Source organism: Grammomys surdaster, unplaced genomic scaffold (genome assembly GCF_004785775.1).
Source record: "Grammomys surdaster isolate TR1022 unplaced genomic scaffold, NIH_TR_1.0 165, whole genome shotgun sequence".
Taxonomy (NCBI): domain Eukaryota; kingdom Metazoa; phylum Chordata; class Mammalia; order Rodentia; family Muridae; genus Grammomys; species Grammomys surdaster.
Genome location: NW_021604613.1, coordinates 18,253,338 through 18,281,260, shown reverse-complemented (window position 1 = coordinate 18,281,260; position 27,923 = coordinate 18,253,338). Strand labels below are relative to the sequence as shown.

Below are 27,923 nucleotides of genomic sequence, written 5' to 3'. Positions count from 1 at the left end.
CTGCTTCCTGCTTCCTGCTTCCTGCTTCCTGCTTCCTGCTTCCTGCTACAGGTCAGCCCTAGTCCATTAGAGATGAAGGAGCCTGGCCTCAGGACCCAAGTTCAGTTTCCTAGAATGCAGTGCCCTGCACTTGGTCTCTGGATGAAATTGTGTTTTGAAACAGAGCTCTTCCATTTCTACAGCTCCAACCTAGAATGGCTGTTTGGTCCTCCACTAGCCAAGGCTTTGTCCAATGATCCATTACCCTTTTCTTCAGTAGTGTGGTACTGTGCCTGGTATGTAATATGTGCTTAATCAGCATTAGATGGATTAAAAATACTGAACATATTCATCTCTAATGAGTTTGGTAACTAATTTGTCCTTAATTAACAGACTGAATAATGAATTCCCCAGCAAGTTACATATTTAGGCCCGAGCTTCTAACCCTTGGTTGTTCTAGTAATAGGAGGATTTTTGCCTTCACTGTTTCCTGTTCTCTTTACCTATGTGTGTGTTCTTTCACTTCCTAAAACTGCCCCAGTGGTTCTGATGGGTAGCCAGAATTGGGATCTGCCATTCTGAAAGGACGTGCCCCACACATCGCTCTTAATATCACCTCTCTGCAGTGTGTAGTCTAGTTATCATTTTGTTTATATCCTTCAGCTATACTTCATTCCATGCTTCTTGAACTCAGATACTGAGACTTCCTCATGCTTAGCATCTAAAGGATAGTCATAAATGTTAGTTCAATAAATCGGGGGTTTCATTTAGAATACAAGTTAGAGCTAGAAAGATAGCACAGCCTTTAAAAGCTAAGGCTCACAACCAACCACAAGATTGGTTATACACTTATAGTACCATGTAAGACAGAGAGAAAATACTAACAACTGTGAGTTTGTCTTTGGATTTGGTTTGAATATATAGTATTTCCTTTTTGTTGTTTATTTATTTTGAGTCAGTGTCACTATCCAGGTTGGTATCCAACTCACGATTCTCCTTCTTTAACCTTCCAAGTACTGGGATTACAGGTGTATACTACTCTCTACCATGTGTGTGTGCATGTGTGTACATGTACGTGTGCATGTGTATGTGTTGTTTCTTGTCTCTACCTTGCTCTCTTTCTTGGGAGCTGCTCGCTCACAATTGTTGTTATTGGTTTTGATTTGTTTTTTTTTTTAATTCACTCACAGTCATCTGTCCTAGACATTAACAACAGCAAGTGAAATTTGTTGAAGTGTGTCAATTTACAGTTTTATGTTATTGTCACCGTCTGTGCCCAAAATCTAAAGGTTAATTTCAATGTGCCCTTAAGAGAATATATCATGAATGTGACATTCAGTGGAACTATCCCCTGCCCATAGGTGATTCTAAGTTGCCATTCTAATATTCCTTAACATTAAAATTAGTTAGTTTAGACATACAGTTGTATTAGTTACTTTTCTATTGCTGTAACAATAAGGCAATTTATAAAAAGAAAGTATTTAATTGGGCCTATGGTTCTGAGGGTTAGAGTCCATGAAAATAGAGCAAAGTCATGGCAGCTGGAATAGCTTGCAAGCTTACATTTTGATCCACAAGCAGAAGGTAGGAGCGAGGCGCACTGGGAATAACATGATTCTTTTAAAATCTCAAAGATTATCTCTCATGACAACAGGCCCTTCAACAAGGCCCACACCCCCTAATCCTTCCCAAACAATTCTACCAAATGGAGCCCAATATTTAAACATGAGCCTATTGGAGGAAAATGGGGACATTTTTATTCAAACCAGCACATTACTGTTATACCTACACTGATGTTAGCGCCAGCAAGTTCAGTTGTCCTTGTTACACAGTATAGCAGCTGGACAAGCATAGAAGCTGTTTGAGATGTAAGATGACACAGTTTGTTAGTGACATAACTAGTATGAAAAACCAGCAGCAGGACAGGCATAGTGGTACACTCCTATAATCCTGGTATCTGTCGAGGCTGAAGCAGGAGGATTTCGAGTTCAAGGCCACAGTTCAAGGCTACATATCAAAACCTTATCTCCAAAAACTAAAAGAACAAAAACAAAACAAAAATCACATGTGGCCTATAATACTATATCATTTAAGATAACATTAGAAATGAAAAATCATATTTATTTATAGTGTTTACCTTCCAAAACAACATATCAGAGGAAAGGGAGGTTTTCTCTTGAGAGCTGGGTTCTCAGAGGGTTGGGAACATAAGCAGAGGTGAAAGGGGTTCTGAATAAGACTTAACTGAAACGTGTCTTATGGCGCCACTGGTCACTGTGTATATGCCTTTGTTTCCAGAATTTTCCCCAGAGAATACCTTCTTCAACAGATCCACCTGTACTCTCTTGCTGACCTGCAGCAGGTACGTGCTTGGAGGGCTTTTCATTTTCATTTTCTGTCAGAGGTCACTTTGTGGATTGTGGTTTGGGTACTGAATTAATCTGTCATTGCCGTAATTTCTTCACAATTAACTAATTTTTGTTCAGAATGGGGGAGATTTGGTATAAAAAAGGTACTATGAGACCATGACAAATACTGGCAAGAATGTGGAGTCCCTGGAGCACTCAGACTTTGGTACTGGGGACGTTAAGTGGAATAGCCACTTTGGAAAGCAGTTTAGCAGCTCCATATAACCCAGAGATTCTACTCCCAACGATATGCCCAAGAGTTTATGAAAGCTTGACCGTGAATGGGTAGGGAGGGGGTTGCAGTTCCAGCTACTTAGGAGATTGAGGTATCCTGGGCTTCATAGCTAGCATAGCAAGACTGGTCCCCAAAGCAAATAATACCAAACCTTTGTGAGAATGCCAAGTGTAGCATGAGTCACAATAGAAAAAAGTGGGGAACAGCCAGATGTTTATAAACTGATAGATGGTTGAACAAGATGTTGTTTGTCATTATTATATAACATTATCTAGCCATAAAAAGAAGTGAGATATGAGATAGTGATGCACACTACTACATGGATGAGCCTTTGACACATCATGCTAAGTTAAGAATGCAGGTAGGACGAAATATCTATCATTGCAACTATTTAAACGGCATGTCCACAATAAGCAAATTAATAGCAACAGAAAAGAGATTAGTGGTTCCAAGCTCTGGAAAGAATGGAGGTAAGCAGAGACTGCCAATGGATGTGGGATCTCGTCCAGGTCTGAACTAGATAGTGATGATGCCTTGGGAATATACTGAAGATAAATTGACTGTTTTCTTTAAAATAATGAATTTTATGTGATGTGAGTATCGCAACTAAAAATTATGTGAAGGAAAAAAAAAAAGACATGGGAAAGGCAGTGAGTGGATGCACAAAGCCTTCAGATGCCGAAATCTAACAGTTGGATATAGTTTAATAAAACATAGCAGAGCACAGAAGAGAGGCAAAACCAGCCTTTAGGATTTTGTTAGTGCTTGTACTTTTAATGATTGACAGGTTAGCAGCCAGGAAGAAACCAGGGTCTTGTGTGCTCAGCGCTGAGATCTGAGTCTGCTTAGCTTTGGTTAATCATTTAAACCAGTCTTACTCACTGCCTAAGAAGCTGTCAGACACGGAATGAAAACACTAACTTTACTTCCTAAATAAATACTTATTCTTTTAAGAACCAGAAAATAATTGTGACAACTTTAGAAACCTCAAACTGCTGGGAATCTGTCTTTGTTTCCTCACTGTTTGTTTTTTTTTGGTTTTTTGGTTTTTTGCCCAAAAGAAGTGAGATCAGCTTTAAAACTTACCCATGTCCTGTGCTCACTTCTCAGACTGAAATTACTTTTCAAGGTTCTGGTATGTCTTTTTTTTAATTTAAAAATTTAAGACTTTAATGGTCATTGTCATTTGTAACAAATAGTGTAACATTTAGTTGGACATGCCTGAAAGAAGGCTAGCTTTAATCTATGCTTCTTGTCAAATTTAGACCTACTTGCTCCTTCAGACCTGCCTGCCTTTCCGGCGTAGGCCAGCCCTCACAGAAGCTGCTGGCCAGGGTGCAGAGGGATGTGTCTCCAATTAAAGTCACCTGGTGATATTATAGGGGAGAATTGACTGAATTTTCTGGTATACTGTTATCTATCTATTTTCTTAGCAGTCTGTCTGGTCCATAGTAGCTAAGGGCCCACACACTACCATTGAGACATGTGTTTAAAGGCACCAAACATTCTTATAAAGGCGGTTTAAAATAGAGTAGCTCCCCTTTAAGGAGGCCCTTCAAACACGAGTTTTGTGTCAGATGAAGAGAGAATTAAGAGTAATTCGGTAGTCATTTTAGGGTGTCAAAGTAGCATATCCATTTAGAATAATGGAGCCTGCTTTTTAAAGCTTCCCTGTACCCTGCTGTCTCCCCTACATGCCCCTTTCTTTTTCCTTCTTGCAATAATCAAACCATAAATGCCACGCAGCTTACTTAAGTCAGTGACAGTGGTGTTCTTGGTGGGCCAGGCCATTAGTCCCCCAAACTGCATAAGTAGCTTAATCAGTTTTCAGCTGGGCAGTGGAGTGATAGAAGCCGTCACCAGCTTATCAAACTCCCTGTGGGCAGGGGCTAGAGCTCAGTGCATCCATTTGTGTAGCAGCGTGCTCTAACCTGCTTCTTTGTGCCTGGCTTTAAGAGCCCAAACTTATCATATTTAGAGGAAGTTTAATTCAATCACTGTTTCAGCCTGAGGTAGACTAAATTGGATTTAGCTTTTGATCTGTCTGTATCTTGGCTATCAGCTCTGAAGAGCACCCCTGCCCATCTCCCTTTGGTTTCTGGGCAAATAACAAGTATGTTTTCTAGGTCTGAAGTGTTCTCAGATATAGGGAAGGGAAGGGACCTGGAGCAGAAAAACAATACTATCTTTTTTTTTCTAAAAGAGTGTATCAGGAAAGCAGGAGCCCTTCCTGGCTACCCATGGAGCTGAGCCATCTCCATCTCTCCCTTCCAGTCTTTGTCAGCTTCAGGAGTGTTATAGTCAGTGATTTTCTCCCATTTCTTACTCTCTTTATTTTGTTTATTTATTTATTCACTTTATATCCGAGTATCTGGACCCCCTCTCCTCCCAGTCCTCCCCTCTCCCCATTCCTCTTAAGGGCTTCTATAAAAGCAAACTTTTCTATTTTATACAATAACTATAGAAAAGGGAATTTTTAGGTGTATGTTTTATAGTGAGAAAAAGAGAAATTCATAAATTATTGAGCAGTCATGGCTCCTAAGCAATTACATATTCCTTTTTACAAATTTCTCTTAAATTTGATTGTTTTAAGAAAATTTCAAAGAAAGTTATAATCTAATAGGCACAGTAGCTGGTGAGATGCCTTGAGGATAAGGCGCTTGCTGCCCAGCCTGGTGAGCTGCATTTGATCCCTGGGACCTCCCATAGTGGACAGCGAGAACTGAGTGAAACTTACCAACTGTTGTCTGATCCTGCACATGCAGACGAATATGTGCATGTGTGTGCTGCACACACACACACACACACACACACACACACTGCCTCTCACACACATGCACACAAAATCGATAATAGATATAGTAAAGAGGAAGCTGATATTCATGCATATTTTAAAATAGTGTATGTAGTACGCAAAGCATTAATGTTATTTAAAGATACTAAAGACATTCTGGTACCAAAATGGTATATCGCACCCCCTCACAAGTTTTATTTTTATAATAGTACTCAAAATTTTAGCAAATATACTCAGTCAACAATGGCTGAAGACTTTTAGCTACCTGATACACCTTTTGTTACATTTGGGAAATTAGTTTTAATTCTCTGACACCTTTGGGTGTATTCATTCTTACTATGATATACTTGGGTATGTGGGAATAAATTGCAAGTGTTGGCAGTTGTTTAGCAAAGAGCAAATCACCTGCTAGCTCTTGGCACAGAGAGTGCCAGTGCTAAGTCCTCATGGCCTGTGTGTTTCACCGGTGACCGATTAGACTGCTCTCTGGGTATTACATGCATGGAAAGGTAGCAGTTGTCCAGCACATTATGTGACTAGTCAGTTGGCAGCATGTCCTGGAGCATATGAAGATAGAGCCAAGGATCATTCTGACCTAACGGCAGGGCCCAGGGAGTGGCTATTAGGGCAGGCAAAGGTTCTCCAGTTCCTATGAGATCTAGGATGCACCAGCTCAACTCACTCATTTCTTAAAACTTGATTCCAAATGCATTTCTGTCAACCAAAAGGGGCTTAGAAAATGGTATTCAGGCTGAGGTGGTGGCACATGCCTTTCATCCCAGCTTTCAAGACCAGAAGCATGTGGATCTCTTTGTTCAAGTCCACTTTTGTCTTCAGAGAAAATTCCAGGAAAGCCAGAGTTACATAGTAAGGATCTGGATCAAAGAAAAATATATATATTAGTTTATTTTAAAGACTTTTTTTTAAAAAAAAAATCTGTATATCTATGTATATCTCTGTGTGTATATGTGTTTGTGTCAATACCCACGGAAGCCAGAAAAGAATGTCAGATCCCCTGGGGCAGTAGTCACAGGTGGTTTTGAGCCATGCAACATCAGTGCTGGGAACCAAACTCAGGTCCTTTACATGAGAAGCAAGAGTTCTCAGCTGCTGGGCACCTTCCCAGCCCTTGCTATTGAAGGTCTTTGTGGGACACTTTGTTTTGTTTGGGATGCTTTTTGTTGTTTGTTTCTTGACATATATGGGGGGGGAGGCTTTCTGTTAGGAAGTACACAGTATTTTTCAAACTCTCAAAAGGCTAAAAGGCTAAGCAGGCAGCCAATAAGTGTTTGTGAACATGTGGGCATATAAAGTGGACATTTTAATAGGGAAATTTCTTTCAAGAGTTTTTCCTTTTTTGATACCTTGAGAGGAGGGAATAGAATAGAATAGAATAGAATTTGTTTTGTTGTTTTATTTTATGTGTATGAGTGTTTTCCATGCATATATATCTGTGTATCATATGATGTCTGGTGCCCACAGATCCCAAAAGAGGGTGTCAGATATACTGGAACTGGAGTTACAAGACAGTTATGAGCTACCATGTACATGCTGGAAATTAAACTCAGATCCTCTGGAAGAGCAGCAAGTGCACTTTATACTGGTCTATCTCTCCAGCCCTCATTTTGTTATTTTCAATGTATCCAGCATTATCAGGAATCCATGGGAAGACTTTAAGAAAGATCCAATATAAGAATGTATCCAACAAGATTGCAGCTACAGTACCACATTTCCGTTCCCTTGGGTTTCCCCTGTTCCCCGTGAGTAGTAGAAGGCCAGCCCCTTACTTCTATCCACCTGATTCTTTTGACAGTGATTTAAAAGGTTCCACATTTTACCAACAGACCATGAGTGTATGAAAGTCTCTGTTGGACAGTAGCTGTTTGTATGGATTCAGATAGAATCCTGGTTGAATATGTCATTCACTAGAATGTAAAGAAGATAATTCTTCTAGAGTTCCTTCTGAAAGGCTAGGGCAGAGTGACCTTTTACCTGTGCTATGAAACAAAACCCAAAATACGTACAACTCACTGTTTGCTCTGGTGTTACTCACCTTCAGGACATTTGTAAGTTAAGCATTCAGTGATTCTAGTCATGTGTGGTTAAGAGAAAGGATCCCGGATGGTCCCAGGTGAGGGAGTGGGATAGTGTAGCCCTTCCTCGCCCATTCCCTCTGCCCAGCATCTCACCCCTCACAAACCTTTCTCATGGGACAATTTAAGGGACCTTTTCTTCATGATCTACTTTACCTGAATTCCAAATTTTATAAAATGGAACTTACTTTTAAATTATAGTGAGAAAAATTAATAATTATGCTACCATGCATTCATTTATGGTACTAACACATTGAAAACAGCATGTTATTTCGGGAAGAAATATTTCAGACATTTCAATAGATTACTTTTTTTTTTTTTTTTTTTTTTGTAGTGTTTCGAGGCAGAGTTTCTCTCTGTAACCATGCTGTTCTAGAACTCACTCTGGTTGGCTGGCCAGACCAGTTATAACGCAAAGATTCCCCTGCCTCTGCCTCTGCCTCTCAAGTGCTGAGACCATAGCTGTGTGCCACCACCTGGCTCAATAGATTGCTCTTAGTGAAGAATGGAGATAGAAACGTTGAGAATTTAAAATAGAGTTGTGAATGGGAAGGGTGCCAAAGAAAGGGGCAGTGGGCTGAAGACCTGAGGTCATGAAAAGACCGAGCTGCAGCCAAATGCAGTACCTCTCCAGAGTGTCCTAGAACAGTCACAGCTGACATCTCACACCACATGTGCATATTCAGTGAATCTGTGGCTGGATAGACAGGAAGGAAGGGATGCATGTGGGGGGAGTGGCTACGTACACACATGCTCACGTACGTGCATACATATTCCAGAAGATTATGTCAGGTGTCTGCCTCTATCCATTTCCACCTGGTTCTCTCACTAACCCTGCACCTTGCCATTCAGGCTAGGCTGGCTAACGCTGAGCCTTTCAGAGCCGGTCCTTTCATAGCAAGCGTGCTTACTCCCTGAGCCATCTCTTCAGCCCCCTAATCTCTGCTTTTGACTATCAAGATAATTGTGAGGTGTTTAATGTTGCCCACTTTTTGTTTGTATTTTAGACAGGTCTTGCTATGCCACCCAGGCATATTGCTTTAACCTCCAGAGTGCTGGGATTGCAGGCATGCACTACCAAGCCTAGCTAATTTTTTCAGTCTTTCTGAATAGTGACTAAACGTCCCTGTATGGCAAACTTCTCAGCTGAGATTTTGCAGAGTTGCCCTATTCATCACTGTGACATAAATGTCTGTCAGAAGTGTTGTACAGGAACAATGTATCTGGTGGTCCACTTCAGAGGCTCCCTAGAGCTGTAGCTAGTAAGTTCACAAAAAGGCCATGTCCAAGGCAGTTCAAGGCCAGTCTTTGAAGATATGTTCTGCTGAATTCTTCAAGGATATTTGGTGAATCACTTTGTGTGCCCTGCCCCCCAACCAAGCAAACAGACTCACAGTGTTGTTCTCTGTGGGCACTCTTCTCAGAGGCAGTAGACAAAGGAAAGACCTAAGTGGGCACTCAGGGCAGCTGCCCTTCTGCCAAACCACTAACAGGTGATGACCTTTATTCACGTGTGGGTTGATGTCACTGAGTCCTCAGCCAGCAGGAACACAGTGCTTCAGTGCCCACAACCAAGTCACCAGTCCCCAAGCCTCAGGAGGCTGAGGAACTTGTATTCATAGCCTCAGCAGCCCTGATCCCTGCACCATTGTCCACCCAGGCATTATGGGGCAGAATAACTAATTAGGAGCATTGAGATTTAACAAGCAGAAACACAAAGCGTGACAGCTCGCCTGTGCTGCTCCCTAGCCAGTGCACGGGTCTGCTGTAGCTACTGCGCCTTAGAGAGCCCTGGACACACTCTGGGACATGGCAGGAGTGAGCTGTCATTAAGACATCAGTAAAGCTGTTAACTGCTCTACATGGCTGTTCTACACAATTAATGAACTAGGGGGAAACAGAAGGTATTTAGGAAAATGCTTTTTAAGCAAATGAATATTTAGAAAATGAATGTGCCTTCTTTCCTCAAAGGCTTTTTTCTGAGATGGTGGGAAGGGATTGAATGTTACTCTTTAAAGGCCCTGTTGCTTGGCAGTCTCAAGAGAGCAGGTGTTTCTTGAGTAGGTGCTGGACAATTCATGCCTCCTTCTCAGACTCCAGGCTGTTATGATCCTGGGTGGAAGCGGAAGGGACAGAATGGTAAGTACCATGTACAAGTCCTAGATCCAGAACAGAAGCACAGAAGCCTTCAGTCTGTGCTTCTCACTGACCAAAATGACTGCATTTTTTGAATTTAGGTTTGGTTTAGTATAGTTCAGTTCAGTTTAGTTCTTTGTGTGTGTGTGTGTGTGTGTGTGTGTGTGTGTGTGTGTGTGATTTGTTGATAGGAACCATTAGCTAAAGGGAATAAAGCAAGTAAATAAGAAGGTAGTGGTGAAGATTGTGCTTTATGCTAGCTGGTTAGTCCTAGCACATGCCCACCTATAGTGTGGTTCACAGATGCATTAAAGTAGTGGGGAGATTGTAGCTGAAACAGGATTGTAGCAGAAAAAATGTTAACATCTAAGTACAGAGTTAATAAAAATTTTTTAAAAACCAGCTCAGAATGATGACTTTGTATGAATTTGGATAGAAACTCCCATTACCCAGATGAAGAGAGCTCAACTTGTGGTCCAGAAGCTACCCATAAGCCCCTTCAGCACAAGCACCATTAATGCCTGAGGATGCAGCTACAGAATGGGAAGGCGGCCAGTCAGTATTGAAGTCACTTTCCTGGGACCCTTGGCTCCTACTTATTTTCAATCATCTCTGTATTAGTGGCGATTTTTGTGTTGTTTCCCATTTATATAAAATCCGTCATAATATGGACTCATTAAGGACTATTTCCAAAGAACACTTGCTGCCAGTAGTATTATTGAGCTATCCATAGCCTGACTGCCCAGCCTGACACCTCACACAAAAGGTGTCACCAGGAACATGAGCAGAGAGGCCGCAGAGCCCCTCATGCTATATTCGGTTAGTAGGGAGTATTTCTGTGTATTCATTGTCTATTACTATACAACAGATTACCCCAAACATACAATTTAACACAAGAGTGAACAGGAATTGTCTCTCAGGGTTGTTATGGGCCAGGAATTCCTGAGAAGTTCAGTAGAGCTGAGGTTGCAAGGAGTACACAGGGTGAGGCTTGTGGTCACCAGCTGGAGCAGTGTCAGCTACTCCCACAGCTGGCAGATGGGGCTGACTGTTAGTGGGAGGCCTCTTGTCTTAGCCCACATAGTCCACACTATAGGATGCCTAAGGAGTCCTCATGATATGATAGCTGGCCTGAGAATGGTTTGAGAGAGTAAGAGGTAGATGATGTTATTCTTTCTGTGTGGCCCAGCTTTGGAAGTCCAGTTGCTGTCAGTTCTGCCATATTCTGATGGTTAAAACAGAATTGCTAACACATGTTCCAGTGATGCGGGCTATTAGCAAACCAAAGAGAAGAATCAGACTCCATTTTTCTCTTTCATTTGTTTGTGTATGTTCATGTGTCTTCATGTATGTGCACATATAAACCAGAAAACAACCTCCAGTGTCATTTCTCAGGTACTGTCCAGTTTTAGTGGTTTGTTTGTTTTCTTTGTTTTTCTTTCATGTTTTTTGATAAGGTCTCTCACTGGTAGCCTAGGGTTCCCCATGTAGGCTAGACTGGCTGGTCACCAAGCCCAGGGACCTGTCTGTGTCTACTTCTGTGGTGCTTGTGTTACAAGTCATACCACCACAACCAGCCTTTTTATGTGGCCTCTGAGGACGGAACCCAGGCCTTTTGCATTCACGCAAAGCAAACACTTTACTTACCACCTCCCCAGCCCTCTCTTTTCACATTGTAAAGTATATATAAGCATATTATAAACTACCCTGCTCCTTAATAATACCACCTCACATCTGTGCAGCCCTTACATTTAATCCCCTAAAGTACTTTGTGACATATATATGGTTACCTTTAATTTCTAATATTCTTCTTTACTTCTGTAGCGTATTGCTACAGTGTGTGTGGAGGTCAGGGGGCAGCTTATGGAGGTTAGCCCTCTTCTTTTCCTGTGTGGGCTCCAGTACCAAAGTCCATCAGGCTTCAGAAAAGCCCTCCTACCCACTGAGCTGTCTTGCCAGCTCTGGCCCTTTTGAAATCTGTGTGTATGTTGGAGTGTATGCCACATGTAAAAGTGCCCATGGATGCCAGAAGAATCAGGCATGCTTCCCTCCTTTTGTGTCAGTGTATTTGAGTACAGAATGACTGAGAAACACACCCAGCCTGGTGTGGCAGATTGTAAAGGGGGATGAACACTACCTTCTGTCCCCTGGGGCTTTCTTACCTGTCAATAACCTACTCCCATTGAGAGGTGGGGCTTCCTTTCCCTGGATCTGGCTGGGTGGCTATGGCACTGAAAGTTTTTCTATGTGATTTTTCAAGGCCAAGGTATTAAAAAGGTAGTATAGCCTCAGACTTGGCAGGAGCCATCATGTTATAAGGTACTCCATGGAAGGACCACATGTAGTCACTGTGGCTGACATCCAGCTGAGCCTGAATTGGCAGCCACTGTCTACCACTGGGTATATGAAGGAAAACTCCAGTCTTGACCTTCATGTCCTGTTAGCTGAAGGTATAAATGAGTGTGCAAGTAGTTTAGAACAGAGTAAACCACCTCTGCCTTGTCCCTCATGATCTGTAGACTGTGGGCATAATAACATGACTGTTTTATGCCACTAGCTTGAGGGTAATTTGCTATGCAGCAATAGTAATTGGAACCTCCCCATAATTTGGCTGTCAGGGAAGGCCTCCTAGGGGCAGATTATAACTCAGATTCAGGGCCTGTCGATGCGGACCAGGCACACGGGGATGGGAAGGGGCTCTTTGGTTTGGAAACCTCATAGCCCTCTATGACATGAGTTATAATATTCCCATCACTAAAGGCAGAAGGAAAAATTATCACAAACTATGACAGTCCTGAAGAATACTCCATTTAGTGCATAAGGATTATTTGGGCAATTGTCTCAGTAAACATTCACAGAATGAGTTCAATGGTGGCATTCCTCTCAGGAATAAAAGATTCCAGTGTGCCCAGGGCTGCAAAGAGTGGGGTTTGTTATCTTCACTTTCTACTTGTGCATCAGAAGCATGAGCCCAGTTTTCTGTTCCCAGACCCCTGGCTGGGCATTTCCTCTGTATGCATTCATTCCTTCAACAAATGTGTATTAAGCACAAATAGCCCAGAAATGTTATGTATGGGTCGTGGAACAACTGAGGGGCTCATTCTCAGGGAGGGACTAGTGGCTCTTCCTGGTACAGTCACCCTGGTGGTGTCCGTAGGATTTTACCCCTTGGTACCAAATGCCAGCCTCCAAGCATGTTTTCACCTGGCCTTCAAGGACACCAGAAAAGTACAGAAGGCACTCTCTAATCAGGTACTGAAGGCCTCAGGAAGTCTGGCCCTTTACAGAGTTTATTCACTTGCAGTATTCTGAGGAACTAGGAAGTACGGCAACCCTATAAGCCACTTAGCACACTGTCCTAGCTGACACTGTTGTCTGCCTGTGATCCTGGCTTATAATTCAGTCTGTACTCACAGCTTGCTGCTTTCAGCAGGAGTACATCTGTCTTCTGAGGGAAAATGAGAAGGCCGACAAGGGCAGCTTTTCTCATTGCTGTTTGGTTTTTAACTTCTCATTAAGTCTCAGTAAAGCATGAATGCATTTGCTCCTGGGATCTTAAGTAAGATTAGGGATCAGTTGTGACAGTGGGGGTGATCTTTGTAGCAGAAGGTATAGGTGGCAGCAGTGGTAGTACACAAGCTACTGAAACATTCCTAAGCCCAGCATCAGCTGCCGAATGGGTTTCTTGTCACAGAATGATGTATTCCTGAGAGTCATTCATGTATTCACCTACACAGAAAAAAGTGGCTAAAGACTTACGTGTACCAAGCACTCATGACAAATGCCAGGAACTGGGTAGAAAGCCCCCTTAGTACCACCGATGCCCCAGGATACCAAGTGCATGCTAACGTGACAGCCATTCAGAGTGGCAGCCTCACAAGTCTGATCAGCATTGTAAAGGAGAGAAATACAGATTTAGAACAGAGCTACATTGGCTGGGATTCCTGCAGAGACTCTGACAGTGGAGTCTAACTGAAGTGGCCAGAAGTGAGCCTTCAGGTTGGGACAGTGAACCTGAGAGCATCTCTGAGGGAACAGCTATTATTCAGTAGCCCCTAGAGTCACCAGCTCTGTCCAGTTTCTGAGAGAAGCCGGAAATCCGTATTTTATGTGAAATTTCTCAATATTTAAACACTCTGCAGGCCAAACAAAACACAGCCACCAGTTTTGACCTCTGCTTTATAATAGAGAATGCCTGCCTTTGTTCCTGCAAACTAATGAATGCTCAATTAAGAGAAGGAATTTGGAGGTTAGTGTAAGATTGTGCTCTTCAATGGGCTGCAGACTCCATCCCAAACCCTTGAGATACTAATTGACAGGCTTGCCCAGGCTGACAGCCTGGCTCTGAAGTGGACACACACAAGGAAATAGGAAAGCTATTCCAGGTCACTCTGCAAGGTCAGGGCAGCAGTGCAAACATTAGGAAGGCTGAAGACACAGGTCAGGTGGCAGTAAGAAAGCTCCACAGTCCAGATAGCTGAAGTTAATAAATCGTATTGAAAAGGTATCAGCAGCCTCTCTGTCCCTGGTATTGCTCTGTGAGGTAGAAAATTAAATAGAAACCAAACTGTAGTTGGCCGTCAGGAGCTTTTAGGAGACCAACACACCAGTATGAGGGATGAAGTTTCTGCCTAGAGCAAAGGTCTCCAAAAGGGTAATGATAACCACTATTGGGCATCGGATGGGGGCTGGGTACCACAGTGCTTCCTCCCTCACATTTTGGAGTTCACTGACCATATTCAAATGCCCTTTCACCTAGATACACCTTGGTCAAAGGGCCTTGGTCAAGGAACTTCCATTGTGCCAAAGGAACTTTATCTCTGAAATGGGGAAGATGCTACTCACTCTGAAAGGAAGTTTCAAAGCTCAGTGGTAGGATGATACAGTCTGCCTAACAAACAAGGCTTTGGAAGATGTGCTCTTTATTCATGCTGTACATAACAGCACTTGTGTGCTGAGGGAGCCTTGACTCCTCAGTGGCTCTCTGGACCTTCCTTCAGTGTCCCTGAGACACCCATCTGTAGACGCTCGATTGCAACCATCACTGCAGAAGCTGTGTTGCTGCATCTCAGTTCTGCCCATCAAACTCTAGGGGATGTTAATCAGAAGAGCCCAGGGTAATCTCTGCTGCCTCACCATATGGAGTGACACATTGGTAGAAAAACTCTGGTATGCACACACCCCCTGCTTCCAGCATGGTCCTATACCAGACTTCCATGTGGGCCCACAAGGAAATGAACAAGGAGAGTGGCCATCCTTTAAGATGATACACTTCCTTTGCATATCACCAGAGTGATTTTGGTACTGTGACCTTGCTATCAGCTTGCCTCTTCTCTACAAAATGGTCTTCAGAGCTTATGCCAAAGGTGAGTTTGTGTTTGCTAAGAAAGGTGAGCATCCTCCACACCCATTTCTCGGAAGGATGAATACCCCTTTTGTAGCTTATGCACAGGTATTTTTTTTTCAATCATCACAAAAAGCAGCTTTTTATAGAATTATAGAAGACACATTTTTGTACTCACGGAAAACCACCAAGACCATACTGTTTCTGCTGCTGTAAGAGAAGCTCAGCAGCCCGAGATGTTGGCAGAAACAAAAGGCAACCTTGTCTCTTCCCACCTGCAATTACAGTTTTACTAGCTTGTAAAGCGCACATAGAATTTGTGGTACATTCTTGTCTTGCAGTAGGGGAGCGGCCCTGCTGTGAATGTAATTGGCTTTCTAGCTTCCTTTAACACTGAGGTGGAAAGGAGCTGGCCTGAAGGGCCTTTAGGCTTAGAATTTCTCCATGCTGAATTGTGTTTAAATTCCATACATCTCCCTGAATGCATGGTTCCATTAAGTCTTAGTCAGAAGTGGAAACAAGGCTTATCTCTGGATATAGCCCCTTCCTTGCCATTTCTTGTCCCTCTGTAAAAGCTGAATCTGTCTCTCTCTCTCTCTCTCTCTCTCTCTCTCTCTCTCTCTCTCTCCCTCTCTCGTTCTCCCTTTCCTTCTCTCTCCTGTCTCTTTAACTTAACTTACTGGTAGGGATTATTTTGAACCCTGTTAACCTCTGTTAAAGATATATGATATCTGAGTGTGACAACTTTATTCAGTACATCTCTTTTAGAATCACCTCCTCCCTTTTCCAGCCTCAGTTTTACACGGAATTTCTTCCCAAGCCAAGGATCGCTAGACACATCTTGGACAGGAACTTTTTTATGTTTATTCCCGGTTCCTGCGTGTCCTAGTGAAATGTTGAGCTACACAGAGCCGCTTCCAGCTCCCAGGGCCTGGTTTTAAGCTTCTGGAGAAGTTACTGAAATGGGGAAGCCACCTCACATGCATCTGTCTCTAGGGCTTCGAAGCCAGGTTGCACAGAACAGCCAGCTGCAGCAGTGAGCTAAAGAGCCAGACCCCTGAATGTCAGGGAAACACTGTTGACTCTAAGGAGCAAATGGCAAGACTTCCATGTGCCAGAAGTCAGCTGCTTTAGCTTTTTGTCAATAAGCAGCAATTTCAAGTATTGTTACAAATACAGTCTGAAGGACAGCTTGTAAGAACACATTCAGAGCCAGGTGGTGGTGGCGCACGCCTTTGATCCCAGCACTTGGGAGGCAGAGGCAGGTGGATTTCTAAGTTCAAAGCTAGCCTGGTCTACAGAGTGAGTTCCAGGACAGCCAGGGCTACACAGAGAAACCCTGTCTCAAAAAAACAAAAAAAAAAGAAAAGAAAAAAGAACACATTCAGTAAGTAGATAATCTTACATCCTGTATCAAACAGGCTCTGAGAAATGCATTTCATTGTTAAGCAGGCCATTGCTGTAAACATCATAGAGGATACCTAGACAAACCTGTTTGGTACAGGTCAACCAGCATGTGGCCTCATAGCAACATCAAAAGATGCTGAGGCTGACAGGACACAGCATACTCTTACAGGAAACCCTTTTCCCCCTCTAAAGTAAAAATCATTCTAATGATTAAAAATGATAGAGTAATATACAAATGAGTAACAGTTGTTTATTATCAATATCAACTACAATGGACTGTCTTTAATGTGCATGTTATACTGTCCTATATTGCTTAAACTGGAGATAGATATCTGTGTAACTGAGGTGATATGTTCTGAGATATGTATCACTTTCCTCATGCAAATGCAGAGTCCTTGTACAAACTAGGATGGCTAGCTCACTGGGAGCTAGGATCTTACAGGGCTGCCATTGTACATTTCATGCATTGGTGACTGAAATGTTTAAATGACACAAGACTGTGGCAACTTTATATACTCCTTAAAAATAAGTCCTATTTATACCCCCCCAATCCAATGGCAGTTAAACTAATGTCCAACACTCAAACATAGGCTATTAAAATAATATGACATCTGGTGCAGTTAACTAGTGAAGGAGTAGGCATTTTCCTGGGGTTAAAAGCAAGGAGCCAGAGGCCACTTGCAGCTCTGGTGTGTAAGAGATGGGCTTCTTAGGAACTTGTGATATAAGGGACATTGAAGCAATGGGGTAAGATTTTAAGACTGGAGAATACAGGAGAGCAAGAAGATAGTGACAGGACTCCCGAGTGGATCAGAGGTCAAGGGGACAGGGAGAAAGTAGGTAAGGCAGTTGGAGGTAATAAAACTACTGCTCATAGTTTCACCTTCCCTGCCTGCTGCCTTCAGGGACAAGTCAATGATCATGCAGCAAGAGGCAGGAGCCAGAGAAGCCAGCATTCTCGGCCTTCTCATACCCTGAGTTGCTAAGATACAGTCCTACTGAAGGCAAAGGGCCTGTTCATTTAATTTTCCTTTCATAGTTGGTCATAAGAGAACAGAAAGAGAGTCCCAAAACCCCATGACCCACAAGGACAGTGACAGTTTATCCTTTACCAAGTCATGGAAGATCTCTGGTGCTTAAAATCTTTGTGTGTAAAACGAGAAGGCTGTACTAAACAATTAGATTACTAACAGCTCCTCTTTATTGTGTGCTCAACAAATGCCATTTACTTTTATGTTAGAGGACTGACTTTAGGCCAGTCTCTGTTCTAAATCTACATGGATTATCTCATTTGATCCTCAGAAGAGCCCTTTGAGATAGGTACTGTGATTATCCGTGCTTTACCAATGAGCTGAACTTACGCAAGGCCATCCTGCTGGCATGGAGGAGCTGGAATTCAGACTCACGCTCTCCTGCTCTAGCCAACACTTTACATTATTCTCAGTCTTATGTGAAATATTTCAAATGTTTCAAAACATAAAGAATGGCTACTGTCAGCTTCATAATTCACCCCGGCAGTTGAAAGAGTCCCTTTTGAGTTGTAGAAATGGGAACCACCATGTTCAACTGTTTCTTTCTAGCACCAAACCTTTTCCTTTGTAGTAACAAACTGCTACCAAGATCCTCTTGCTAAAGAAACAAAGACCTCCTCAGCCAGGCTGGAGTTCCCTCAGCCTTTCCCTGGGCGCGGACAGAAACAATGGGTCAAAGGGAGATAGAACTAGGCTTACACACCCCTCACTAGCTAGAGAGTGCCAGCCTCTACTCAGTGTTCAAGGAGACTCTGGGCACATTGTGATCCTATTGATCAGGACCACTTTCCTGCCCCAGTTCCCCTAAATAGGCCTTAAGCCCCAGTATTATTTATAGGTCAGTTGTAAATAGTGCTGTTGTGATCAGATATTCTCATTCTGTCTGTACCAATAAAAACCAGCAATTCTAGAACAAAGCACCTGAGTCACTTACTAAATATATTGTGGTTTACAAGGAAAACAGACTAATTCTATGTATTTAAGAAGCTTCAAGTTCTTATTTTTCAAAAGTTTGGGGTTGTCACATTCTGTATTTACAACTTATGTCAGGGTTTCCACCCCTTGCTCCCTGTGTGTACATTTTTAACTGACTGCTCTTTAATTCCCTCCCCTTGAGTTGGTGGGAGTCACTGGCATATGTCTAGAGTTCAGCTAGCACCCCTCCCACAGAATGTGGTTAGAAAACACAACTCTTCGAGAATTGCCGACAGCCTAAAGGTTCCTTCTGGAGGGACCAAAAGCAAAATCTCTGATGCAGCTGACATTTTAGGTGTGTATATAATTTACCAAATTGTTGGTCACTTGGCTCTGAGTTGGTGGTCACAAAAGGAATTAGCAGCTCTCCCCTTCTATCCCCAAATATGAAAAGGGAAGGGTGTTACTTGGCACTGGCCCAGAGTCCTGCTGGCACACAGAGTCAAACAGCAGCACAATGATACATTTGGCCACAAAAGCTTTGGGGTGGCAAGAGGGGCCAAAATAGTTGTGGCATAAGTTGGCTAGAGTCCTAAGCAAATCTGAGTTTAATTTAATATAGAGATAACACCCCCTACCCCCACCCAAAACTGGCTGTTGCTTCCTCTGTCTCTGTGGAATGAGAAGTGCAGCCAGGAGTTAGCTCACAGGGGCATCCATGTGCTTGTACAGTAAGACACACAGTGGTCTTTACTTAGGCTTTCATATCTGCCTGGGCAAGATGGAATAAGGGTATGAAGGCATAGGGGTAGCTGGGGAAAGCTGAAAATGGATCTTGAGGTTTGAATTCCTTCTGTGAGTTTGCTTAAGCCACACTGCCTGAGCTTAGACTAGAGAGGCAGGCAGTCTGTCTCCTTGGGATAAGGAAGGATTTGGAACGCAGTGAATGTGAGGTCTTGGCCCCACTGTGTTTTCTGGTTTGTTTTGTTAGCAGAAGCAAGTTATTCTAGTTTCTTGCTTCTGGCTTTCCCCTCAGCACACTTTAAGCAGTGAGTCTCCACCCTGTTGATGGCAGTGGGGTGGATGGAATGGGATAATGAGAGGGTGGACAGAGACGTTGATTCAGCTTCCTAGGCTGAAGGAGGCAGGGAAATTTCAGACCTCAGAGCTAGCTTTTCAGTCCATCAAGGGTAGTGAGGGAAGGGGGACCACAGGGCTGAAGTCATCTCAGACGAGGACAGAAGTTGAAGTCTCCAAGAAATAACCATGGCCAGCAGTTGTTAGCTGGGAAAACCAGCTTTTGTCACTTGGAAATAGCAAGAGAGAAGCTGTATAGAAAGAAAACTGGTGTAGTCACTAACCAAAACTAATTAGGACACGTAAAATGGTTGAAATGAAGATGTGCTGAAAAAAAAAAAAAAAAAAAAAGATGTGCTGAAGAAAGGCACACTAGCCCCTCATACCTAGCAGGGTCTTTAGGTCACAGGGCAAAAATGTAGAGGGTACAACCTGCTGGTTCTTTTTGTGTATATGGGCAGATGCAGTGTCACACTCTGTGTCCTTGGATGTCCTGGAAATCACTATGTATACCTGGCTGGCCTGGAACTCACAGAGATCCACCTGACTCTGCCTCTCAAGTGCCAAAACTAAAGGCAAGTACTATCATGCCAGCCTTAATTTGATGGTTCTTGGCAAAGCTCCTGTTAGGGCTTCCCAGAAGAAAATGTCATCTAAGTTACCCAGTTCTTTTAAAACAGTCTGTAAGTGAAAGGGTCAGCCTAGAATTCAAGTCTTTCTCTTGCCATTCCTGGTTATGCTACTGTGAATAATGCTTGGGCAGAAGGAAATGCCCAAAAAATACAGAGTAGAATGAGTCACTCCAGGAAGAAAGCAGAGATGGAAATGAACTCAGAAGGGGCCATTCGTTCTTTCCAGCTATGCTATTGTGTATTTGTGAGTGGAACACTGTCATTAATCTCTGTATTCTCTTTAGTACTACTTGGTTCTGAGTTCAAGTAAATAGTTGGCTTTCAAGTAAATCTTTAAATAACCCTGGTGTGTGGGCTTGCTTCAGCATGACTGCTGAGGGGCACTTTAGCAAGGTTGCTGAGGTCATAGCTTCTGAAATTGAACAGCATGAGAATGTCAGCTGTGCCCCTCAGCCAACCTGTAAGCCTAAGTATGCTTAAACTTGCTACAGTTCATTTTCCTTCCCATAAATCCTACCTCACCAGGGTGTGAGTTTAAGTGATGTGCCTGTGTGTGTGGTGCTGAGTGAAATGTTTAGCAATACAGAGAATGCCCTTAGTGTTGTTCATGGAAGTCCCCTCTGAGATGTGAAAAAACGACCTCTTGGCCTGTAGCACTGTAATGTTCCTTCATCAGAGCCCATCTGACCATGGTTTCTTTCTTTGCTTATGTTTCTTGTTCTGGTCACCAGTTAAACTGTCTGTGAACAACAAGGACATACTAATGGACTCTAGACATTGTCTGAAACATTACACCAGAGATCTCTAGGTACATGGTTTGATATTTACACTATACCCCCTTTCCAGCACAACTCCAGTCTTTTCTAGATTACATCCCCCATATTTCTGTCTCTGACATGGATAATAATTTACTCCACATGACTGATAAGAATTGAATTTTTATTGCTATATGTTAGTAAATAGTTAAATATTATAAAAATGCTTTCATATGGCCCAACAGAAACCATTGGTACTTCCACAGGGACGCTTAGTGGAAGCAACAGTTGGTCTCCTGCAGCACACTTTCCCTTTAGAAACACTAGTATGAAGCAGTGTTGACCCAGTAGAAAATAAGCAAAAAAGCAAAGCAGAACTAAAAATCCAACAGTGTGAGCAAGACATAATAACACACACCTACAGTCTCAGGACTCAGGAAGCTTAGGCAGGAAGATCAGGCATTTGGAGAGATCCCGGGAGATGAAAAAGTTCTAGAACAGCTTGGATTATAAATTAAGACCTCACCTCAAGAGACCAAGGGCCAGGGGGCACATAGCTCAGCGGTCAAGTGTGTGTCTATGACTGCCTAGCATTCTTGATCCTGAGTTTGATCCCTAGCACCAGAAAAAGAAAAAAGATATTCAGTGAAGTGGCATTGCTAACAGCACTGTGCCCTTAAATCAGGGATTGTTTTTTCTGTTATCAGAACTCAGTGTGTTCTCAGTGACAAGTTATTCTATATGTTGGTGTATACAAATATGGATATGTAAATTATCATTTGCGTTATCATGTATTTAAATAAGTGATCTCCTTTCCAAAATTTGGAAATTTTTGGTAACTCCATTTTATTTTTACTTACTTCAGATACATTCTTACTTGATTGTATCTACATATTTTATAGGATGCCCTATGATGTATTCTCCTGAAATCACCTTAGGTAAGAATTGTGAGCACTATACCAAACTTCAGTTCTTGTTTGTTTGAGACAAGATTGCTGTCCAACTAACTGGTGTAAGTTGCCCTAAAAAGAAGAAAAAGTAATGGCCTGGGGATAGATAAAGGTTGGGGTGGAGGGAGGAAGGCAAGAAGGCAGCTTGGCCCCAAATGGCTTTGGAACCCAAGAGAAGGGAGAACTGACTGCCCCAGACGTGTTATTTTTCCTGTGGCTTCCACCCCCACCTCTTCCAGTCTGAGCTATGAGTACAGTTGAATTTTTCACCACAGAACTTGGCTATGCTTCCTAAGGGACTTCCCCCCCCCCCCCCCGTCTTTCCATAAATTATAGGTTTGTACATGAGAGCAGAACAGATGATTCTCATTATCTTTTGGGTTGGGTTCATGTGTGCATGTGTGTGTTTGAGAAACCTCCTTCTGTCCACTCTTAAATGTATATCAAAACTCAATACTGAATAGCTTTTGTTAACAGGAGAGCCTGATGAATTAGGCCTACCTTCTCAGTAGGATGATTTTACCTTGACTTATGTCAACTGTAGGAAACAGGAGGCCAGGCCCTACTCTATTTACTCACAGCCCTGATGTCAGGTACAGTATCTGACAGACACCCTGTGTTGAAGCTTCTTTGTAAGTGTATCTGCTGATTTGTCATTTGACATTTCAAAAATATATTTTACTTTCAATTCAGATCACTGAAATAACAGGACAAATCTGAAGAGTCAACTAACTAACCCCAGGATTTAGAAACCATTTATCCTTTTGTTTGTTTGGTTTTTTTTTTTTTTTTCGTTTTTTTTTTTTTTCAAGACAGGGTTTCTCTGTGTAGCCCTGGCTGTCCTGGAACTCACTCTGTAGACCAGGCTGGCCTCGAACTCAGAAATCTGCCTGCCTCTACCTCCCAAGTGCTGGGAGTAAAGATGTGCGCCACCACTGCCCGGCTTAGAAACCATTTATAAGTAGTTATATAACTTATTAAAGGCTAGAGCCTCTGTGTAGTAGTTCCTTTTTTTTTTTCTACCATGATAAAACACTATGACCAAAAGTGACTTATAGAAAAGAGGAATTTTTTAAGCTTGCAGATCCATAGAGGTCCATAACGGTGAAGCATGGCAAGGAGGCACAGGGAACTGAGCGATCACATCTGTATTCACCACACACAGGAAGCAGAGAGAGAGGGAACTAGAAGCAAAGTAAACTCTCCAGGTCACATGCTTCTTCCAACGAGGTTTCACCTCTTTGCGGTTCCAAACGGCACCATCAAACAGTTACCAAGTGTCCAGATACAAAAGCCTATAAAGGTATTTCTCATTCCAACAGCCACACACTGCTAATGGTTAAGCGTAGAGTGGGACACTCCTTTTGCTTAGGTACCTAGTCTAGGTGCAACACGTTGACAAGTCAGAGAAAAAAATGAACTGTGTTACACTGGAACTTATTCTTCCCTTTTGGAATCCTAAAATATTCAGCCTCTGGAAGAAAAAAGTCCTTAGAGAATGGCACAAAGAAAATGAGAAAATGTGGCCTACACGGCAACAGAATATAATTTACTTCAGGATCTGGTCATTTTGTCATTCATAGGCATAATGGAATTAGAGTGAGGGAATTACTTGAAAAAGTACTGGCGACTCGGTGAGAGAAAGAAGAAAAGCAGGAAAGGACAGGTAACATATTTAAGGAAGCAGAGTTAATGATGGGTATTCATTTCAATAGAAAAGTTGAGGGACTTGCAGAAAGAGCAAGCAAGGATGGTCACATCATCTACTCCTAGAAGAAACAAAACAATCTGGACTTGCAAAAGCAGACTTCAAAACGAAGAGAGAGCTGAAGTGAACGAGATGCTGGAAGAAGAGTTAGCCATGAGCACAGGAAGGGGAGATACTGCCAAGAAGCATGCTAGAGAGATGGAGAAACTGGCTGAGGAAGACAGTTTTATAATCCAGAACCTTCTGAATGAGACCGCCATCAAGGTAGCCCCTCAAAATGACCTAGAAAGTGCTATAAATTCCCACAACCTTGTCTTGGAGTTTAATGAGGCAAATATGTATTTGCCTGCTGTCTCCTGCCCTAACCTTGACCAAGTCCTACTGAATTAATACCCTCGCTTCCTACTGGACTGCCTTGGCAACTCCTTTGTTCTTGCTGTACTAAAAATAGTTCCAGGGACAAAAGGGATGAGATACATGAAAGGCAACAGCTTAGGATATGTTAATATAAGTCTTTCTTGTTCAGGACCAACTAATCCATCTTAGGAGCCCCTAGAACTCATGCTTTTTGATGTTGGCATTTTATTCAATGATTTATTGATGGCCGACTCTTTTACTGTATTTCATAATATGAATTCAAATTTAACACATGTAGTCACTCTGAGGATTAAATCCTATGTTAATTCTGTTGTTTACTCTAAATAGACAAGATATTGATTGCATAATTAAAAAGTTAATAGCCTTGTTTGCCTAAGTATCAACTTAAAGCTAAGATTCTGATCTGTGGTATGAGGTTTTTTTGTATGTCAAATGTGCCATGTGCTGTGCCTTATTTAAAGACAAAACTATATAATTTAGATTTATTTATCAGGTACATGAGGCATGGCAGAAACTTAAAAGTAAAGTTCACAGTAAGTTACTTTAAATGTATGTGTAACGTGTTGTTCTGTTTTAATTTGAGCAAAATGCTTGTTGTCATTCTAGAGCAATATGCTTTTTCTAAAGATGTTCTCTGCAGCTGTATGCCTGAAAGAGCCTAGCATAGCCTAGACCAAGCCTTGACATAGTGTTTCTAAAATGGGAGATAATAAGAATAATTTGATTTATGCTATTGATTGTTGTAATAATCACATATATCCATTGGATTTTCATTGGATTCTGTTGTTATTCTTGTTTTAGAGATGAAAACCTTAGCAGAGAGGCTTGTTCTAGATCACCATTTAGTCCATTCAGAGTTCAGAATTTAGGTTCAGGAAGGTTGTTTTCAGCAGCACTCCTAGTTTCTAAGTAAGCAGGGGGTGTCCCTGATTCCACCGACTGCTGACCACACTATGAGTTGTTACAATCATTTTAGATATGGATTAAAATGTTTTATGGAAAGAAAGGTGTCTTTCATTTCTCTCCATTCTTCAGGTTAAATCAGATTTCATTCTGGTGCTGGTAGGATTTGAATCTTTGATATTTGATGGCCTCCTTTTCAATAGAGTTGATGTCAACAGTGGGGCCAGCAAGTAGAAAGGGGCTCAGGTGCTTTCAGGGTCAGCTTGATTTCATGGCTTTTGACTTATGATATTCATAGAAAACTTTTATTTTAAATAAATGTATTTAAAGTACCCAAATTGTTTAATTTCAACAAAGTATTGACTAAATTGTATACATGGGATGCAGCTGTGACATGGTGACCATTTATATGATTGAAGTTTTGGAAACCCTGTCATTATCCAGCATTTTGAAACTCACTCTAATATACTTGTGGTGACTTTTCACCTGTAAGTTACACTCTTTCTCTCCCCCTATTGGAATCCCCATGTGCTTTTATCAAAGACATTCCCCCGGCTGGAGAGATAGTTCAATTGATAGAGTCCATTGCAAGCTTGGGGGCCTAGGTTCAAACCCTGAACCTATGTAAAAAATAATAATAATACAGGCATGGTGGTACAAACTTATTATCCCCATCCTAGGGAACCGAAACAGATGGATCTGGTGTGTCCTAGCCAGCCAATGTAGCTGAATCAGTAAGCCCTGGGTACTAGTATGAAATCTTATCTCAGACAGAAAGATTAGTGGCTCTTGAGGAGTAGCACCAGGATCGTCCTCTGATCACACTCAAGTCAAACACAAGCTCACCTGTACATGTGCTTCTGCACACACACATGTGCATACAAAGATTCCCAGTGCCCCTCTGTGGATTTGGTCTTTTCACCAGATCGTACTAACGTCACCTCCATAAAGATCTCAGTTTTAAATACTTTTTTTTTCCTGAAATAATTCCATTCCTACATTCTTTGTGGTTTTAAAATCTGCTTTTGTAAAGTGATAGTGATAATAGGTAATAGATTTTGGTGTGTTTTTAGTATCTTTTATATGGCAAAATAAAAACTTGGAAATTATGTTTTAAGTGAAGCTGCTCTAGAAAACACAGACAGACTATGAGGGCCTTTCCTGTCACTCTGTACTTACAGTAGAACCCTTCTCGGTTGCCTAACAGCCTTAAGTATCTCAGGAACGGTGAGCTGAATTTATGCAAGCTTTATTTCTAAAGCACATTCAAGCATTTTCTTCAGGGGCGTTATTAAAAAGGTCTCTGCTTGTGACACTCTTGTGTCTGTTCCCTGTTTATAGTTTTGCTTTCCAAAATAGCTATTCTGTCCCTCTGTATCCATGAGTGATTACCTCCTACTATTTCAGATGGGTATCAGCTACCTCGTTCTAAAGCTGTTTCCTTGGCTTCAAGGAAATACAATATCTTACACATGCCTACCACCAAAACTCTCAGTCCTTGCTTATAAAGAAATGTCTAGAAAGTTTTACGATTACATACTTATTCTCTAAGATGTATTTATTTTATTTTTATGGGTGCACTTTAGCATTACAGATGACTGTGAGCCACCATGTGCTTGCTGGGAATTGAACTCAGGACCTCTGGAAGAGCAGTCAGTGCTCTTAACCTCTGAGCCATCTCTCCAGCCCTACATACTTATTTTCAAACGGATTGGTTCTCATCCACCCCTAAAGTAGAAGATGGCTGTGGAAGCCTGAACTCATTTGCTTATCTCCAGATTCTTTGGTGATAAGTTAGTTTTCCAGTTCATGTGCTCTTACTAGACCACCATCCAATACAGCTCTTATGGCTGAGCCTGAGATCAAAAATCCACCCTTAGCCTCTGATGTTGCAATGTTCAGTCTTATATAGTCAGAATAGACTCAAGGTCACAGGCAAAAGCTCTCTGGAGTTCTTTCCATTTTGACTTGTGCCAGCCAAGGCTTTGGAAAACAGTTACAAAACAAGACTTGAACTCCATATTCCTGTCTCAAGTCACTTTCCCAGGGAAGAAGAAGACATAACCTTCTGCCTGGCACTAGGTGAGTACCAAAGCCTGTGATGGTGAAGTCACAGATGTGGACCCTCTCAAGTTTAGAATGTATACATCATTATGACTAAGTGTGCCAAGCTGGTGTAATAGATACCAAGACATGGACATGGATCTGCCTTTTAGTCTTAAAAAAGTCTATCAGTGGAAAATAATTTTTGTTATTTGATTAGAGCTGTATAGTTAGCCAAATCCTACTGTGTTATCCCAGACCTTCTATAATATTTTAGAGAAATAAGAAAAGAAAACAAGAGTGCATTTCTGACCATGTTTGAGAGCCAGGCTTCTGTCACTAAGCAATGAAGTAGCTCAAGTAGCCTTGCATAAGTGGGAATTTGCGGTTTCTAAACTGCCCATTCCCCAAACAGCTAAAATATGTTATTGGCACTTGGCTGTTTGCTATGTTTTGCTCTCCTTAAATTTCTTTTTAAAGGAGTTTGAGTTTAAAGGCACAACCACTGAAAAATGCAATTTAATCATAGAACTGTGAAAGGCTAAGCCCAGAGTTAACCCCAGGATGCTCTGGGCTGTTTTGTTAAACCAAAGCTTGGAATGAGCCTTAATCCCAGGGCATGCTAGCAGGCAAGAAGGAAGTGGAGAGTTAGGCCAGGGACACAGGGGATGGACCATTCTGCCGGTGAGGGCCACTTACTTACTTAAGCCCTTTCCATTAGGAGGCCAAGCAGCTGATTTACACTGGGAAGAACAAGAGAAAGGAAAGGGGAGTTGGTAGCAGGAGCGAGAGCCACGGAGGGTAGAAGGGCTCCTTGGTGGGAGTACTGTCACTCACACTGCAGTACATCACAGAGGAGAATGCCAAAGGCCTCCTTAGTCCCAGTTCACTTTATGAACAGCTGTGGGGTTTAGGTTTACCTGACCAGAAAGGTATGCAATGGCAGAGAATTTGGAATTGTGATCAGTTGCTAAAGAAAAAGTAATCTTTTAGGCAGCTGAGCAGGGAAGTTCACAGCCCAGCCATTTCTAGACCTGAAATAGAATGCTAATTTGATAATGAGGACACAGGGAATCATCTGCCTGGCAGGGGTCAGCTACCCCTATACTTCAGTCTTATTGGCCCAGCACCATAG

At 42.1% G+C, this 27,923-nt stretch overlaps 1 protein-coding gene across 2 annotated transcripts in view; it reads left to right on the top strand.

Annotated features, from left to right (window-relative positions):
* Positions 1-27,923, top strand: part of Plekhm3 (pleckstrin homology domain containing M3) — a 143,180-nt gene that overhangs the window by 72,434 nt on the left and 42,823 nt on the right. For both annotated transcript variants that reach the window (XR_003711224.1, XM_028765811.1), the window contains exon 5: positions 2,278-2,341. Coding sequence is in view for 1 of the 2 variants with exons in the window: in XM_028765811.1 (XP_028621644.1) it covers positions 2,278-2,341 (64 nt within the window). In the remaining variant the exon portion in view is untranslated. The remainder of the gene's footprint in view (positions 1-2,277; positions 2,342-27,923) is intronic.